This window comes from Hermetia illucens, chromosome 2 (genome assembly GCF_905115235.1).
Source record: "Hermetia illucens chromosome 2, iHerIll2.2.curated.20191125, whole genome shotgun sequence".
Classification (NCBI taxonomy): domain Eukaryota; kingdom Metazoa; phylum Arthropoda; class Insecta; order Diptera; family Stratiomyidae; genus Hermetia; species Hermetia illucens.
Window position 1 is genome coordinate 125,451,357 of NC_051850.1, and position 13,635 is coordinate 125,464,991.

The window sequence follows — 13,635 nt, forward strand, 5'->3', positions numbered from 1 at the left end:
TGCTAGGTCAATTACTTCGCTTCTTCTCGGTCCCACGAACGTAGGGACGCATCCTACGTTTGCAGTCATAAGACCAGCTGAAGTTATGAAATCAAATAGCTTCTCTCCTCTTGGATTGCATTTGCTACTGCCCCAACAAATATGTTGAGCATTCGCTTCGCAACCTATTAAGAGTTCGAGACCACTTGATTCTGCATACGCCACCAGATCCCTAAGTTCTTGCGTCGGTGGAGGATACAAAGAATCATAGGGTAAATAAGCGGAGGCAACTATGATGTTTTTCCTCTCGCCATTTATTTGGTATTGTATGATGACCGTAGCTAAGTCCTGGGAACAATATTGTCTCAGCATAGTTGCCTCTAACCGTCTTGACATCAGGACGCAAGCTCTCGGTCTTATGGATCTTTCGTCGTAGAAGATCCTAGCCCCCTGATCTTTCGTCGTAGAAGATCCTAGCCCCCTTTACTGATCCAATGCCACAGATTCTGTTAAATCGAACCCACGGTTCTTGCACCAGAAAGATATAGGGGAAATCCTGTAGCTTTGTCATTCTCGCTGCCAACAGGTAGGAGGGAGCTTTGGCATGCTGCAGGTTGATTTGACCAATCTTTATGTTTTTCGACATAAGTTTAGTCTATTGTCGCTGACAGAAGAGTCTGGTGCGTCCAGTGTGGATCTTACCGGGGTTTCCAGTTTATCCCCACCTTCCGCCCGAGATTCCGCTTCCTTGTGTCCGATTTCTCCGGGCGTTACCGCGCCTAGTGGTACAGCCACGTCCATGTCCTCATTCCCAAGGTGCTTCATCTTCCTTCGCAGTGCTCTCTTCTGCCGTCGGCTTCGGGCCTTTCCAGGTTCACGGTGTCCGGACCGCTTGGATCCATTTCCACACACCGGCGTTAAACCAGTAGCGTCCCCGTCACCAGCTTCCCGTTCTTCCGCTCTTCCCGGTAAGGATAAAGGAGAACGTTTTGACAGGCAGAATTCAGCCATAGTTGGATTTCCAGTTTCTCCCAATTTGAAAGTTTCCGTACTTTCCTTTCTGGCTAACTTGGCCGTAGGCACCAAGTGCAAACTTTCCACTCAGTCGGAAAGCATGCCTTCACAGGTTGATCTGTAGGCGAGTATGAATGTGGTGAGGCCTCCAAAATCCGCGCCTCGGCCGCGACATGATTGCTCATGGTCGTGGGTGGATTCGAAGTGTGTGACTTCTTACCACTTGGAGAGTTTAAATCCATCGTTTGCATATTCATATTTTTGGACACCCTTAGTGTAGTAGTAAACTACTACAGGCTCCCCCACCACGACAAGGTGGTGTTCAAGGGGGAGCTGAAGCAGAGTACTCCGCGTCTTCTTTTTCTACCATAGATTTTGCACCTATTCGGTAACTGACCCATCGCAGATTATTTAATCTTATTCACAACGAAATAATTGTGGTGTTGCTCATCAACTTCATCGTTATATATGAGATCTAAGATATTACCTGACTGGCATTTTGCGGCATCATATGTCGCTCTGATAATAGCTGTTAGTTCTTTTAAAATGCCCTCCCTGCACAGAGCGTTCCAAAGACACTCCCTGTTGTTGCTGTCGAAAGCCTTCTCGAACTCGATGAAGAGCAAGTGAAGCGACAACAGTGCGACGACTAACCATTTCATAAACAAGAGGCTAAACCTCACCAAATGTGATACTGTTGTGATCCGCGTTGAAGGGCCTTTCACCTCTTCAGTTGCTCATCATTGCAAATGAGCAATCCACCGTTAACGTCCATCACATGACCATCAAAAGATGCAAGTATGTACATGCGAGTTCCTTCGTGGTGCGATATACGGTTCTGAAATCATTGCTACCTGCGGCTACTTTTGCTTCTTTGACAATCGCAACAATAAATTCCTTCTTCTCATAGCCCATTAATATCCTGAATACCCCCTTCCCCCATAAACAGTATCAAGCTCCAGTGCATTACGTTCGCACTCACAGTGAAGTCGAGCGACCATTAGATGATGCCTCATTCCGGGGCAAAGTGTCAGCACCTGTTTTAATCCAACCAAATCGAGAAGGCAATTCCTAAATCTACTGCTGATCCCAATGTGATGAATCTAATTGCTTGTGCGTTGTCGAGAACCAAGTGACCTTATGGGAAACTCTATGGTCAAAGAATGTACCAGGAATGACGAGGCGATGAAAGCAGCAAATTTCTCAGATTATCGTTACGGTCGCCATGTCTAACCGTGGGGTTGCCAAAAGCAACCAGATCACCTCTCTTGATCAGAGTGTCACCCTTAGGAAGCCTCTCATGGACACCATGGAGCTGCTTATAGAAAGCCTACTTCTCCTCTGAATCGGAAATCTGTATTGATACGTAACCGCTGTCAATATCCTCTCTAAAATCGGCTGCCAAGTAATGAAAGCGCGCCTTGTGAATGCCATAAGTGTTAATTTGTGACTGGATTTATGCTTACTTCCGCCAGGCTTTCTGGAGTGCAATAGCACAGTGCATAAAAGGTGGAGAGCGCCCTCTAGAGTTTCACCATCTGCCGTCACTTAACTCCAGAATATCCAGGCGATAACGTAGGAATTTCAGCTCAAGTTGATGAACGCTAGCATTCTGGGGAATTTTGTTATCGAGGAACGTACACAAACTCTATAAACTAATTAATGTCCTGATTCCATAGCCAAAGATTGTTGCAGTAGGTCAATGCAAATCCGAAGCATGAATAACCTTTTCATAACAAAAAATCGCAAATGTAGATTATAGCCCGCCCTCCCCCCCTTTTAGTCGGTTTTTCCAACAATGCTGGGAATACTTTTACTCTTAATCTCAACTCATAGGGAGGCCACTATCTCAGTGCAGTAAAGATGCAATAAATTAATAACAAATACTATTGAAGTCCACACCTAGTCCCTGAGGCACCTAAGTGTTACACAGCCATTCAAACTATAATGACTCGTTCCTCTTCCTTTCTCAAGCGGGCTTGGAACCGTCTTGGGCGGATGATAATTCCTTTTCTAACCCCAAATTGAAAACAAAAAAACACACCCTCGCATCCACACCGAAAATACACCATGTCTGTCACAAAGAAGCCAGTAATCCTTGGACGAAATATTAAGCGATAATAGGAAAAGGGTTGATGCTTTAATATTAGCAGATGTTAGATCAGAGGAGATTAGTCCTAGGTGATTGGAAATTTCCAAAACATAAACAAGTCGGAAAACCGGCAGCTGGAGGGTTTAGGTACGTACGGACAGAAAGTAAACCGATTTTAATCAGATTTTGTTTTCAACAAAAAAAGTCCCAGCAGGGAATCAGGTATTTTCAATGCTTTATTGCTTCCCACTCCTAAATTTACTCATTCACATACAATTAAATTTTCTCTTTTTTACAGCCATGAACGCAAGAAGATGTACTGGGAACAACTCGAACTTCGCTGCCGTTCACTATACGCAAGTCAGCAAGGGCCTCCTCCACCGCCCCCTTGCCCACCAAATGGTCCATCGATAATCGGTACACCGCGAGCAAATGCTTGTCGTTGCTGTGAGCAATGCCACTCTCATAGAAATGCTATGCCTACTACATATCCTTGGGACGGCGAACAAAGATTTTGGGCTCCTGGGCAGCCGGGAAACTTCTATTCTCCAAACCCCGGCGGAGATGAACTAGCGAATTCCAATCGAGGTATGAGTACTGGAAATCAGCGTCGAGGGATTGGTTGGAGCTGGCCCCGAATGCCCTGGCAACGTAACGATACAAATCGATTTCGCCAAACACCATCTAGTCCAGACTCCCAGTATGGATTCTCGAATACACCAGCAGGGCCTGATGCACCCGGTATGACAAGCAGCCAAGGAGGATACAGTGTTATAGGAAGCGTTCCATATGGTGTATGGGGACCACCGCCACCCTACAGTGATCCTAACAGCCCAGCACGACGAGGAAGATATCAGTATGTTCATCCAAATCAATGTCAAACAATGATGGATCATCAGATCCCTCAAACACAGCAGAATATACCAAATATGGAATGCCATCAACACAGCTCTTCAACCGATAGCCATTCAATGGAACCTTTTTGCCCGCAACAGAATCGAAATGTGATCAAGAGGCAATCGGGTTTCAAAACCAAAGATAATTACGAAAACACGCCTTCAGATAGCGATGGTCCTAGAGATCGTTTTTCAAATACCTTACCTGTTCGGAAAACCAAGAAACGAGTGGAAACAGGGGCGAAAAGCATAGGACCGAACAGCCAACCGTCGAACCGCGTTAATGTGCAAAATGTGTTCACACCCATCCGACAGGATCACATGGAACACGAATATCACGAGCCAGGGAGTAGTGGATGCGACCAAAATAATGGCGGACAAGTATGTCATTCAAAAAGCAAAAGAATGAAAACTGGCGTTGATAATACTGGATTTCAAAACGTTGAAGGGGTGATACACGAGGGCGAAAATTGTGTTCGTGTTCTTGAACCTACAGAATCAGAAGTGTATTTCGCTGACGTTAGTAGCTGCTGTAATATATCTGTAAAAAACGACAACTACTACGATGATGCAAATCAGCGTCGAGCATCAAAGGAAAAAGAGGAGACTAGCACTAAGTTTAATAAGGATGAGAATGAAGACTATTTAGCCCAAAGATTTGGTAAACGAGAAGCATCCGTTCGAAGTCGTTTACCATTTCCTCAGATGATTCCTGAGGATTATGAGAAGCCTCAAATGAATTTACCTATAGTTGCGCCTCGAACGAGTCTTATACCGAAGGATGTCTCCAGACAAAGTATGTGCTCTGTAGATTCGGGCGAGAAGACAGACTTCACTGACCTCTCGCCCGCCACTCCATGCACAAACTTCGTTTCGCAGCACTTTACTCAGAATAATTTCTCACCTAATCAGAATCAAGATATGAATGAGGCGAATCCTTCTACTTTTGTAGCATCTTTCCCATTTTCATCCAATGAACAAAGCCAAGAGGCACATCGTCGTTCCACAAAAAATTTACAGGAAGTATTCCTCGCTCCTGACGCTCAATATGAAGTTATCAAGGACACCAATCAGTTCGAAAGCACACCACTAACTCTAAGCACGTACGACCAAGACCTGAGTTATAACAACAAATCTAGTCACTTCCACAAACCGAAGTCGCCGAAGAACTTAAATTTAACACCCATAAAGCGGCAGAACATAGGCGCGAATATAACCACAATTATTCAAAATCTAGGAGGTAGTGATGTTGGCCTGCTGTATCCAGATAACCGGAGGAATTCTGATCACGACATTCAGGAGAGGAAGCAGAGTCAGCAACAACAACAGCAGCAGCAACAGCAACAAAAACTGGTTGGGCAGGTGTCCTCGGACAACGAGTGGTCCGACCAGAGCGACAGGAGATTGTGAAAAGAGATATTTGTTTAGTAGAATAAATTGATAATTGTAGGAACCTTAATAGCTATTATTAAATATTAGGATATATAGTATATGAAAATGTATGTAACTGAAGATGTTTAGTCATAAGGATACGTAGGACTTAGAGAAATGGTTCGTGTTGTATAGACTATCTCCCGGCATTTCCATTAAGTTAGTTAAGTTGTTATTTCTGTAGAAGTAAAACAGTATATGCAGGCGACAGAACACTTAGTAGTAGGGCTCCACCAAGGGAGCTTTGTGAATTTGGAAACCTAATTTCATTTTCAAACAATATTTCGTACTTTCTTAAAACTGAAAAAAAACGATTAGATTTGATTCGCGCGTTATTTACGGGTATATCCTTAGTATCCTCACCCTTAAAGGTAACTACTCCGCTAATATTACTTCGCTACAACGGAATATTAGCCGAATTTGTCGTCTGCATTGCGAGATTTTAGGTTTCTAAATAACTTTACTTATGTACATTTGTTTTAAATACTCATTTCACTGGAACTATGCCGGAACTATCAGCGGAACACTCGTAGTCAAATAATGAAGATTATGTGGAAATAAAAGACTTTTTCTATCCATTCTTAACCACTTGTAAATAAAAGTATACGTAGCTGAAAATGTAGATCAAGTCTCCTAGAGGCAATTCTTGTTGCAAAGATATAGTAATTTTATAAAGTTAAGAACTTATGCGTACGCCGCGTGCTTGTCCCTTTTTATTCCCTTTCCCAACCATTAGGAAAATAATTTCCGTTCATATTCATCGTGTATACCCAAATTTTCAAAAAAGCCTTCTTGCTTAGAACTTTATAAAATTCGAAATAAACCAAATCACCCGAACCAGATTTTGTAAAACTCCCAAAACTACCCTTACTTTTATATAGTCTTCAGTTATCTTATCCTGAAATCATACAAACTACCCCGACAAAGAGTTTATCTTACTTTGCCAATATTTAAAAAGAGTAAATGTGACAGCATAAAAAAATGAAGAGCCGCATCCCATGCAATTTTCAGTCTATTTTTCGAAAAGTATCTGTATCTATTCCAGTCTTTTATCGTATCTATCGCGTCCAAGTTGCATTTCATCACCGAAAATAAATGTACAAATGAACCTACTAACACTCACACACACACAAAAAATAAATAGTTTATAGACGTTCAGCCTCGTTACGAAAATTTCAGAGATTATTTAATTTTTTGCGCATCTATTTCGTTAAATTCCACATATTTGTGAATTTACCTACTTACCTATAATAAATATAACGTATGTATATTGTATATATATACATAGATGAATTTGGTCTACAGATAGACCCTCCGATACGTCCTTCCTATATTTTTTGAAATAACCTTTGATTGATTAGTTAGATTATTATTTAATTCAATAAAAGATATGAATGATTATTACTGTTAAAAATAAAGCAAATGTATAAATATAAAGAAATTAAAATGAGAAATAAATAAAAGACAAATAAATGATTACATTTGATGGCTAAAATAGGATATTTTCATTTACTTGATGCATAGTCGTTGATTATTATTCGCTATTCTTGAAAAATATTTCGAACTCGACATTTGTCTTCCGGGTTCTACCTTCTGCTGTTGAAGAGATACAAAACAACTACTAAGATAAGATAATGCCGGAGCGCACAAGGAGGTTTCTTTCAGTTCTGAATCCTCCTGTACGGACCATCCGAATCAGCTTTGCGCGTAATAGCTATTACCATAGTGACATATGGTGTCGCAAAACCTCACCAAACTTCCAGCGAGGCAAAACCTCTAAGAAATTTAGAGCACAAAGCAGAGCCCGCCAGGGTTACATTTTGTCAGCAACAGTTATTTTTCTCATTAGCGGTGGGCGACCCAGCGATGGTGGCTGAAACCTGTCTTCGGCCGGGCTAATAGTGTCTACTGACTAGGATCTGTTTGCCTGTTGGTCATATTTTAGGGGCAAGCGAATATGCCGGGGAGATGAACCAAAGCAACAGCCCCGGATTCGTTCTCCCTACACTGCAAAACGTGCTAATAGGACCTCAAGGCAAGGTAAAACAGCATATGGCGAGGCCAATGGGGTACTTGGTCTCTAATATGCAGTCGCTGAATACATTGATCACTTTCAGTTAAAAATAATATCTTTACCCATATGGCCGGGCTAGCCAAGGTGGACATTTTTCCCCGAATTACTCCTCGGTCAACAAACACACAATAGAGGAGGAAGAGGGGACGCATCATCGGAGGACGAGTTGCTGGCATCCAGCTAGGAGACAATAGCTATCGAGGGCAGTACAGCCCCGAAAGCGAGGCCTACCGCCTTCAAGCACAACCAATCTCAAAATGAAGTCGAACAGCAAAACAAGAGGAACAGGATGTGCGAGAACACGAGAACCAAATCGCCAGAGACTTTCTTTCTCGAGATCATCCCATTCATAGATTCGCACGGAACCTTCAACGAGAAGATGAAGATCAACGGTCCGACGGTGACTAAGGAAACCTCTTCGCAAAAAGATCATGTTGAAGGTGGCGCAAATAAATTTGCAGCACTCCAAGTGTGCATTGATTAATCTGCTAGTCTTCCTCCTAGGGGAAGGCGTCGACCCCGTATTTAAATAAGAACTCTGAATCGGGTCAGACCTAGAGTGTGTATCCTCACCAGGAAGAACCTACACGCCTTTCTGTGTCTGGATCTGAGTTCCAGCTATCTAGCCGTGGTCAAACTGGAGCAGCTGGAAATGGAAAACATGTATATCACTTTGCCTTACATGAATAATGACAGCTCAACTCCACCAGGACAACTACAACGTTTGATATCTACCATTGCACCAAAGAAGGCCAACCTGTTGATAAACCGCGACACCAATGCAAGGCATACGCTGGGGCTGTTCGTTATTCGGAGGTGAGTCTCTGTTTGACCTGTCGATGTGTGATAGAAACAGTACACCAATCTTCCATTTTCCCAGCTCGGAGAACTGTGACAGAGGAAGTATGACACTCTTGATATCTCCTTACTGACAGATAATGAGACTTTTAGGATGAAGAATGGGAGAATTTCTGACCTGAGGTCACAGTTGGACAATTCTAAGTGTAACTCTCCCTGTAGAGGTTTCCAGCACTTTCAGAGACTATAGGAGCATCGACTGAGTTATAAAGCACAAACTATCCGGAACGCGATTTCCGACGATAAGCTGGTGTCAAAGGTCGGGAGTTCGGAAAAGACATTCGAAACGCCTTCAATTTATCATGCGCAGTTAAATACAACAAGAAGACTTTGCCACCATGACGGAAGCTGACTAGGGAAATCTTCAACATCTGCTACAGACACAAATACTGACAGCTATAAAAGTATTGCCTCAAGAGATGTAAGTTGTTCATCAAGACTACTATGGTGCAATCTTGGCTGGCCTATTGTCAGAACATTGAAAATGCCAACGAATCTGCAAGACTCAGTAAGACTCTGGCTAAAGAACATAGGAGAGCCGGATATTGAAGGTGCTACTTCAAATGCACTTCACTGCCAGCGAGGAGGACTGTCAGAGCCTTGCTTGGAGGGTATGTAGTCATAGCGTGTGATTATCAAATCGGTGGTTTGTAATGATATGAGTGGAGATAGGAGATCAAGTCGATCATCCTGAGTGGCCGATAACGACCTAGAGGGATCAAAGCGCTCAAAGGACCCCCCCACATTCCCGAGCCTGGCTAGCACAGAGGCGTGCAAGAACGTGTCGACCGAGAGCTTTGATAGAGTTTCAATCTTTGTGGGCAGACCTTCACGGTCAATTTGGCCAATTTGTTTAGCTTTTTGAGATAGCTCTGCCCTCTAGGTCGTTATCGGCCACTCAGGATGATCGACTTGATCTCCTATCTCCACTCATATCATTACAAATTCCTATCCCCACACATATCATTACAGGTTACTAAAGATAAAATCGGAAGGGCTATAAGCAGGTCCTCCATATATAAGTGTCCAGGGTGAGATAGCATAGTGCCATTCATTCTATAGAACCAGCAAGGAAAAGTTGTGCGATGGCTTGTAGATATTTACCGGAGCTGCATTTCTCTCGAATACTTATCACCACGCGCGTGGTTTTCGTACATAAGTCCGCGAAATTCTTTCAACCAATCAGTCTCACCTCTTTCGAGTTGAACACTTTGAAGTTTGTCATGGATGTCCAGTTAAGAGTGATTATGGAAAAAACGCCCTTCTTAAAGTCTAAGCACATGTACCGCAAACACAAATTCACAGAAACCGCTTTTGACGAGGCACTGATGAAGGGAATAAGTGGTTCCCGAAATATCGGTATTTGCAAGAATAAATATATCTACAACAGCCAAAAAAAACAAGTTTTTTATTATTTCAAATAATTAATCGCTGGAAACACCGCATAATTACAATCAGATAACAATGTACTCTAATTGCCTTCGCGTATATAAAGGGAGCATTCAACAACGTTAGGACCGAAGCCATCATGGAAGCACTAGCGAGAATAAGACTGGAGGGACATCTTACATGTTGAATAATATCCATATGAATCCAGTCTGATCAGGGAAGTAGCCACTTGCTCAGCGCTGTAAGCAGAGGCGATATTTCCTAGGTGTTCTGGATGATAGTGATGAAGGTTTCCCCCATTTATGAGCTGGGGCTAAAATAGTTGAGCTGCTGGAATTCATCACGAAGAAACACAACGTGAACTAAACCATTAAGGAAATGGTGAGAGAGTGTCCAAAGTGGAAATGCCGGAAAGGGGATCTCATGTTTCAGCTGAAAAAATCCAGCATGGGAAAAACTGATGGCTTTCGTAACCAAGTTATGAACTCATTTGGGGACAATGTCGCGGGACGTTCTCAAAAACATGAGATTAATATACAGTGCAAGGATCTTGATGAGGTAACATCCAGAGAAGAATTCGGGGAAGAATCTATCGCAAGGGGACCATCCTATGGGCCAGCAAAGAGGCTAACGCAAGAGGACGGTGCTTATTAGAAGCATTCGCCCAGTTGGATATAGTTCCAGCCAACGAAGGTGATGTAAACACTTATTGGAAGGGGGGTCCAGATCAATTGTAGATCTGGCTTTTGTCCATGCCATGCACTGGCACGTAATATGTTCTGGCACAGCGGTCACCAGGCAATCACTTTTGAACTAAGGACGGAGCCACAGGGCAGGAGACCCGCCCTCTAATGCCGAAATCCAAAAGATGATGGCCTGTAAAAGCAATGGGTAAACAAGCATTCATGGTGGTGTGGCTAGACCAGTCTAGCAAAACATGCCCTTCCACAATTAGAGCTCTCCAGGCCATACAATGCATGTCCAAAACATCTGACGCATTGAAGCCTTCCCCGCTAAAAGATCCAATTATTGGTGAAATATTGAACTGGCCAGCCTTTGTCGATTCGCCACCGACCTACACGATCGGCTCAGAGAGGCAGGAACTATCAAGAGCAATAAGCCTAACTTCAAGCTCGCCATGCAGCGGAGTAAGAGGGAATGTTTTAAGGAGCTCTGTTCTGTTGTAGACATAAATCCGTGGCGTAACGCCTATAAAATAGTGGCAGGACGATTGAGAGGCGCTCAATCTCCGCGGATCATGTGCTCAACCCTCTTGTTAAAAATAACCCTGTTGTACCAGAAAATATTGCATGATAGTGATCCTAGATGAGGAATGCATTCAACTCGGCCAATTGGAAGCTTATACGAAAGTCTCTGGCGAAGATTAGTGTTCTCACCTACTTCGCTGCTATTGCCGATAGCTACTTGCGAGAACGGACACTCTGGTATGATACCAATGATGGACCCAAGGAGTACGTTGTCTTGGCGGGTGTCTCACAGGGATCTGTACTGGGCCCACTACTGTGGAAGATCATGTACAATGATGTACTTAACCTTCCGAGTTGTACTCAAGCAAAGCATTCAGTGCTGTTAGGACTTGGTTAGAGAGTGCTGGACTGACACTCGGAGAGGAAAAGGCAGAAGCGATCCTCATCACTAAGCGCGCAAGAATTATTTGACTTGGGAATCATATCATCACTTTCAAGCCGGCCATCAAATACTGGATAGTGAAGATAGACGGAAAACCCGGGTGAAAAAAGCCGGAAGGGAGAGATCCATAAGCAGATGGCAGCAACAATGCGGCCAGCAAAAAAGGGTCGATGAACTTGCAGGTTGATCTTTTTCATCGGGGAGTGGCTGAGAGAAAGCATGGGGAGATCAATTATAATCTCATCCAGTTTTTTACCGGCCATGAAGGACATGGTCAATACCTGTACAGGTTTAAATTGGACACCACACCCAATTGTCTAAACTGCGAAAGGTTCTAGGCCAGAGTCTTTTGAAGATTTCCACCTCCTTAAAAAAAAAAACAAAAAGGCATTGACTCGATTTTGTTTTGTTTCACAGACACTGGTCATGTCTGATATTATGGGGAACATAGAGAATCGAAGGCTCAAAATATGAGCCCCGAAAAGTGAAACAGGTGACAAGGGAACATATGAGATTTCGTTTTTTAGCTTTCATTAGTTATTTGTAGATCAGTATCAATGACTCGAGCAGAAATATATGTATATTTGTTTGCGAGTGGTATCCATTTAAGATGGTTATGTATGTAAGTTAATACCAGTGGTATTCACTTTGTGTACATACGTATCAATATATGCACGAATGCTGTGGTATACGGAGTAAAGAGGAAATTTTGAAATGCTTTTGATCAATAGCGTAGTGTACATGTGTCTGTCATTGTCCAGTATAGAAAAAGCTCGTCTTTAATATGTAAATAGAGGTTGGTAATGGATGACATACTCATGTTTTGAATTCTTAGCTCTGTACAAATTGAAAAATTTACATAAGAAGTTCCTCACATAAGATGAACACAAAACATAAGACGCTCAGCTTCCGGTTTTCCGGAAGTTAATAATATCCAATGGAGGATATCCGCAATCGCAATGGGGTTGCACTGATCGTGGAAAAATTGCGAGAAACGCGTCTTCGATGGTATGGTCACGCAATTCGTGCTAACGAGAATTCACTTGCCAAGATTAGTCTGAACATCGAAGTCGATGGTAAACGACCAAAAGGCAGGCCGAAACAACAGTGGCTTGATACGCTGTATGGGGATTTAAAAGCCTCGAGATTGCACCCAAATCAGGCATTCGATAGAGCTAAATGGCGACACCGATAAAAAAGAATGGTTCTCGAGTTCGTTGTCTATTAAAATATCGGGTGTTGTTTAAACTTGTAGAATTTTTAAACTATTAGAGTCAGGAAAGCCCTTAATTCAGTGAACTGAATTGAGGTTGGCAAATTTGCTGAAACTTTCTTAAAAGGAGTAAATGAGCCACAAGACACGGATGTGAATAGAAGAACTGTGACGCAATCGTAAGTAAACTCAAAAATCACAGCAGATTGCGACGCATCGGTGCCCAAGACGAGATTCCGACACAGAAAGTTATACAAAAAGACCATTTAAGACCTGACAAGGACAATGTAGTTTGATGACAATATCGGAGATAGTTCAGAGACCTATCTTTGTAACGTCCTATACAAGAGTCTGCTATGACTCGAGATGTCTGACGAATCGTAATGATGTTGCGACACTGGTTGCCGCCCGCACGCCCAAACCAGTTCAGCGCATATTGCAAGTGGTGCGAATTGATTGTCCTAACCAAGAAAAGGATTCCCACAGTCCTCCCTATTCAGGTGCTGCTCATCCTCGAGCAGATGACCACAAACGAAGCTGCAGCTAGAATGTTTGCGATTTGCAACTAATGACCAAAATCGAAAGTTTCTTATTCAGTAGTTAGTAGTAAATGACTCTGTGAAAAAAAATTCGAAAAAGTCGTTTTAATGTCACTTCTAGGTGTACCGTCTCCCTTAACCCAGTTGCTCAACGCACACGGGCTTTTTAGCTGCAAGCAATCGGTAGAAAGGTGGGATGATTTTAGTAGATTTGAATCCCTCACATTGCATTGCAACCGACGCAGCGAACTCTTCAAAATTCAAAACCATTCCGATTTACTATCGAATACAAATGTTACGGATATGTCTTTAAAATGTGGAAGTCTAGGCATTCACTATGCAGGCTACGATTATAATATCTTGAATTCAATTAACTCTTAAAGTTCTGTGAAAAATTTTGCCTTAAAGTTTAACACGGGGAATTTTGAATTCTACCGATAGTTGCCGTGTCTTGCTACTCGTTAACATACTCATTTAAAGATATTACTAAATATCACCCC

At 42.7% G+C, this 13,635-nt stretch overlaps 1 protein-coding gene across 1 annotated transcript in view; it reads left to right on the forward strand.

Moving 5' to 3' along the window:
* Positions 1–6,896, forward strand: part of LOC119649274 — a 505,257-nt gene extending 498,361 nt beyond the window's left edge. Inside the window, exon 8 of the mRNA XM_038051363.1 lies at positions 3,384–6,896. Coding sequence (XP_037907291.1) covers positions 3,384–5,391 — 2,008 coding nt within the window. The 3' untranslated portion in view covers positions 5,392–6,896. The remainder of the gene's footprint in view (positions 1–3,383) is intronic.
* The last annotated feature ends 6,739 nt before the right edge of the window (positions 6,897–13,635 follow it).